The 5262-nt window shown below is 53.4% G+C and overlaps 1 protein-coding gene across 1 annotated transcript in view; it reads right to left on the bottom strand.

Annotated features, from left to right (window-relative positions):
- The window catches only part of LOC139023385 (pneumococcal serine-rich repeat protein-like), a 4768-nt gene extending 1533 nt beyond the window's left edge, over positions 1–3235 (bottom strand). The window contains exons 1-8 of the mRNA XM_070436385.1: positions 3094–3235; positions 2692–2925; positions 2443–2572; positions 2022–2226; positions 1641–1812; positions 1466–1549; positions 1235–1374; positions 398–917 (exon numbers count right to left, since the gene is read on the bottom strand). Of these exons, the coding sequence (XP_070292486.1) occupies positions 398–917; positions 1235–1374; positions 1466–1549; positions 1641–1812; positions 2022–2226; positions 2443–2572; positions 2692–2925; positions 3094–3235 (1627 nt within the window). The remainder of the gene's footprint in view (positions 1–397; positions 918–1234; positions 1375–1465; positions 1550–1640; positions 1813–2021; positions 2227–2442; positions 2573–2691; positions 2926–3093) is intronic.
- Between the last annotated feature and the right edge of the window lie 2027 nt (positions 3236–5262).

The following is a 5262-nucleotide window of genomic DNA, read 5'->3' as shown; positions in this document are numbered from 1 at the left end:
CTATTTCCGTTTAAGTTGTATATTCTTCACAGGGCTGTAGCAGAGCTGGCGGTGCCGTGAGAGACAGCAGAGGAAGTGGTGGTCTTCAACAGGGGCTGATTAGAGCTGGCGGTGCCTGAGAGACAGCAGAGGCAGTGGTGGTCTACAGAGGCTGTAGCAGAGATGCGGTGCCTGAGAGGACAGTAGAGGAGTGGTGGTCTTCACAGAGGGTGTAGCAGAGCTGGCGGTGCCTGAGAGACAGCAGAGCAGTGGTGGTCTTCACAGGGGCTGCTAGCAGACCTGGCGTGCCAGGAGAGACAGCAGAGGGATGGTGGTCTTCACAGGGGCTGTAGCAGACTGGATGCCTGAGAGACCAGAGGGGGTGGTCTTCAAGAGGCTGTAGCAGAGCTGGCGGTGCCTGAGAGAAAGCAGGCAGTGGTGGTCTTCACAGAGGCTGTAGCAGAGCTGAGCGCCCTGAGAGACAGAGGGGCAGTGGTGGTCTTCACAGGGCTGTAGCAGAGCTGGCGGTGTGCCTGAGAGCGCAGAGGCAGTGGTGTCTTCACAGAGGTGAGCCAGTGCGGGTGGCCTGAGAGCACGCAGAGGCAGTGGTGGTCTTCACAAGAGGGCTGTAGTAGAGTTGGCGTGCCCTGAGAGACAGCAGAGGCAGTGGTGGTCTTCACAGAGGCTGTAGCAGAGCTGGCGGTCCTCTGAGAGACAGCAGAGGCAGTGGTGTCTTCAGAGGCTGTAGCAGAGCTGGCGGTGCCGAGAGACAGCAGAGGAGTGGTGGTCTTCACAGGGGCTGTACAGACTGGAGTGCCTGGAGAGACAGCAGAGCAGTGGTGGTCTTCAAGAGGCTGTAGCAGAGCTGGCGGTGCCCTGAGAGAAGCAGAGGCAGTGGTGGTCTTCACAGGGGCTGTAGCAGAGCCTAGAGCTGTGCCCTGAGAGACAGAGGGGCAGTGGTGGTTTCACAGGGCTGTAGCAGAGCTGAGGTGCCTGAGAGCACAAGAGGCAGTGGTGGTCTTCACAAGGCTGTAGCAGAGCTGCGGTGCCTAGAGGACAGCAGAAAGTGGTGGTCTTCACAGAGGCTGTAGCAGAGCTGCGGTGCCCTGGAGACAGCAGAGGCAGTGGTGGTCTTCACAGGCTGTAGAGAGCTGGCGTGCTGGACAGACAACAGAGCGGCAGTGGTTGGTCTTCACAGAGGCTGTAGCAGAAGCTAGAGCGTGCCCTGAGAGACAGAGGCAGTGGTGGTCTTCACAGAGGCTGTAGCAGAGCTGGCGTGCCCGGAGACAGCAGAGGCAGTGTGGTCTTCACAGAGGCTGTAGCAGACGCTGGCGCGTGCCCTGAGAGACAGCAGAGGAGTGGTGTCTTCACAGGCTGTAGCAGAGCTGGCGGTGCCTGAGAGACAGCAGAGGCAGGGTGGTCTTCACAGAGGTGTAGCAGAGCTGGCGGTGCCCTGAGAGACAGCAGAGGCAGTGGTTGGTCTTACAGAGGCTGTTAGCAGAGCTGACGTGCCCTGAGAGACAGCAGAGAGTGTGGTCTTCCACAGAGGCTGTAGCAGAGCTGCGGTGCCCTGAGAGCACGCAGAGGACAGTGGTGGTCTTCACAGGGGCTGTAGCAGAGATGGCGGTGCCTGAGAGACAGCAGAGGAAGTGGTGTCTCACAGGGGCTTAGCAGACTGGCGGTGCCCTGAGAGACAGCAGAGGAAGTGGTGGTCTTCACAGGCTCTAGCAGAGGCAGTATGGTCTTCAGGAGGCTGTAGCAGAGGCTGGCGGTGCCCTGAGAGACAGCAGAGAGTGTGGTCTTCACAGAGGCTGTAGCAGAGCTGGCGGTGCCCTGAGAGACAGCAGAGGCAGTGGTGGTCTTCACAGGGCTGTAGCAGAGCTTGGGTGCCAGGAGAGACAGCAGAGGCAGTGGTGGTCTTCACAGAGGCTGTACAGAGCTGGCGTGCCCTGAGAGACCAGCAGAAGCAGTGGTGGTCTTCACAGAGGCTGTAGCGAGGTGGCGGTGCCCTGAGAGACAGCAAGTGGCAGTGGTGTCTTCACAGAGGCTGTAGCAGAGCTGGCGGTGCCCTGAGAGACAGCAAGGCAGTGTGTGGTCTTCAGAAAGGCTGTAGCAGCGCTGGCGGTGCCCTGAGAGACAGCAGAGCGAGTGGTGGTCTTCACAGAAGGCTGTAGCAGAGATGGCGATGCCCTGAGAGACAGCAGAGCAGTGGTGTCTTCACAGAGGCTGTAGCAGAGCTGCGGTGCCCTGAGAGACAGCAGAAGTGGTGGTCTTCACAGAGGCTGTAGCAGAGCGGCGTCCCTGAGAGACAGCAGAGGCAGTGGTGTCTTCAGAGGCTGTAGCAGAGCTGACGGTGCCCTGAGAGACAGCAGAGAGAGTGGTGGTCTTCACGGGGCTGTAGCAGAGCTGCGTGCCCTGAGAGACAGCAGAGGAAGGTGTGGGTCTTCACAGGGCTTAGCAGACCTGGCGGTGCCCTGAGAGACCACAGAGGCAGTGGTGGTCTTCACAGAGGCTGTAGCAGAGCTGGCTGTGCCCTGAGAGACAGCAGAGGCAGTGGTGGTCTTCAGAGGCTGTAGCAGAGGCTGGCGTGTCCCTGAGAGACAGCAGAGCGGAAGTGTGGTCTTCACAGGCTGTAGCAGAGCCTGGCGGTGCCCTGAGAGACAGCAGAGGCAGTGGTGGTCTTCACAGAGGCTGTAGCAGAGCTGGCTGTGCCTGAGAGACAGCAGAGGCAGTGGTGGTCTTCAGAGGCGTTAGCAGAGCTGGCGTGCCCTGAGAGACAGCAGAGGAAGTGGTGGTCTTCCAGAGGCTGTAGCAGACTGGCGGTGCCCTGAGAGACAGCAGAAGCAGTGGTGGTCTTCACAGGGGCTGTAGCAGAGCTGGCGGTGCCCTGAGAGACAGCAGTGGCAGTGGTGGCTTCACAGAGCGTGTAGCAGAGCTGGCTGTGCCCTGAGAGACAGCAGAGGCAGTGGTTGTCTTCACAGAGGCTGTAGCAGAGCTGGCTTGCCCTGAGAGACAGCAGAGGAAGTGTGGTCTTCACAGGGGCTGTGCAGAGCTGGCGTTGCCCTGAGAGACAGCAGAGGAAGTGGTGGTCTTCACAGGGGCTCTAGCACAGACCTGGCGGGTGCCCTGAGAGGACAAGCAGAGCAGTGGTGGTCTTCACAGAGGCTGTAGCAGAGCTGGCGGTGCCCTGAGAGACAGCAGAGGCAGTGGTGGTCTTCACAGGGGCTGTAGCAGAGCTACAATAATTTCGCAACATAATTTCGAGTGAGCATAGCTATGACCACAGGGTTGGAGCAGAAAATATATAATGTTTAAATGTAGGCTTATTTATGCGAAACATGCACGAATGGCCGTTGTTTGGTAAGCCAAGCTGACAACACACTTTGGCAGCTAAATTGAGTTAATAAACTAGCTAGCTAGTGTAGCATGCTAGTGATACCAGGGGAGAGGAATGCCTAGAGGAGGCAATCCGAATCTCACGTTTTATAGCTGGTTAGGCTAACAACCTTCCTAGATGTGTTTATCTATGGAAGAGACCCGTTTGAGTTTTAAATAGTTGATGGACAAGTAGTGGCCGGTGGCCTTGATAACAACCACAGCAGGGATATATTGACAAGGTTAACACCGGAATACGGTGGCCAACACACACACACTAGCTGGTGGGCTAAATGAGTACAAGACAAGGAAGCCAATAATATCCTTATATAAAAGGGATAGGTAGGGGAGAGCTGCCTTGTAGGGCGAATTTCGCACTCTGACCCACAGGTCACAGGCTGTTGGTGACAGACTGACAGTACACACAACTCACACAGTTTAGTTTACGGGAGCAGCGCAGTAGTCAACATGCGCGACACAGCTAAACTAACTCTGCAAGAAGAATATTAGAGACAGTGCGTGGTCTGACGTTTTATATGTCCTCCCACGCTGACACGTCGACTGCGTGACTTAGTTATTATTACTTAACCTGCGCGGAGTGCGAGGGATATAATCCATACTTTCAACTGTATTGACAGTCTGAAAGGTATGAAGTAGAACACACACACTACTACTACTACCAGTAGATGGCAGTACTTTTCATATTTAATGCTAGCTGGATGTTGCTCTGAAATGTTTTGTGTGTATACAGTATCATTGTTTGGTTTGTTGAGTTTGTTAGCCTTTATTCTCTGGGGCCCAGGACAGCTTGGCTGCTGTGGCTGGTGTGTTTTACATCCTAATACACTATACCATACCATTCAGTCAGTGAATCTAAATCAGCGCTCCCTAAGACGACACACACGTGTGTGCACGCTCGCACGCACGCACGCACGCACGCACGCACGCACGCACGCACGCACGCACGCACCACCGCACACACACACACACACACACACACACACACACACACACACACACACACACACACACACACACACACACACACACACACACACACACCACACACACACACACACACACGCACACCACAGCACACACAACACACACACCAGCCACCCACACAATACCAGATCAAAGTGTCAGCTTTAGGACACATTAGATTTATTACAATACGTTTTTTTTGTTAAAACATAAAACTACAATACCAGTCTGTAAAACGAAAACATATTATTTCCCTTACTGTGCCAAAATCCCTTAATCTCTGATACTCTGATTGTCTTACTACAGTTATTAATTCATGTTAATAAAAAATACACAAGTTATTTAAAAGCCGGCTGATAGGGGCCTATTCATTGTCACTTTTTACAGTTACCAACAACAAACCCCTTTATTATCTCTATACCAATTGATTCTACACTAATATCCCCTTATCGCGTTGCATTAGTATCCGAGACCACCTCTTTCAGCAGGACACATAACCTAAAACCGAAGGTAACAATTTACACTGGAGTCTGCTTTACCAAGAAGACAGGAATGTTCCTTGAGTCCATTCTCGAGAAACACAATTATGAGTTGTCTAGGTCTTGTCTCTGTACTCAGTCTTGATCTCGTCTCAGACCAGTGAACGGTATCAAAATGTCATTCACGGAGACCAGCAGAGTAAAAAACTAATAATTATCAGCTTTCCATTCAGTCCCAGGGCATAAAACCACTTAGCCAGATGAAATATATATATACACTCCTTTCTTAAACATTAATACAGTATCTTAACAGCCTTTATACCTATTTATAGACATGTTGCCGCAGTGCGTGAACTGTAGGCCTTCAGCTATGTGACAGGTAGTACCAGTGGGTGAACCTTAGGCCCTTCCCGGTAAATGGTGCGGTTATATCCTTCCCTCTGCG

The sequence above is a fragment of the Salvelinus sp. IW2-2015 genome, linkage group LG31 (assembly GCF_002910315.2).
Source record: "Salvelinus sp. IW2-2015 linkage group LG31, ASM291031v2, whole genome shotgun sequence".
Taxonomy (NCBI): domain Eukaryota; kingdom Metazoa; phylum Chordata; class Actinopteri; order Salmoniformes; family Salmonidae; genus Salvelinus; species Salvelinus sp. IW2-2015.
Note: the sequence above shows the minus strand (reverse complement) of the source record. Positions and strands in the feature narration are given on the sequence as shown.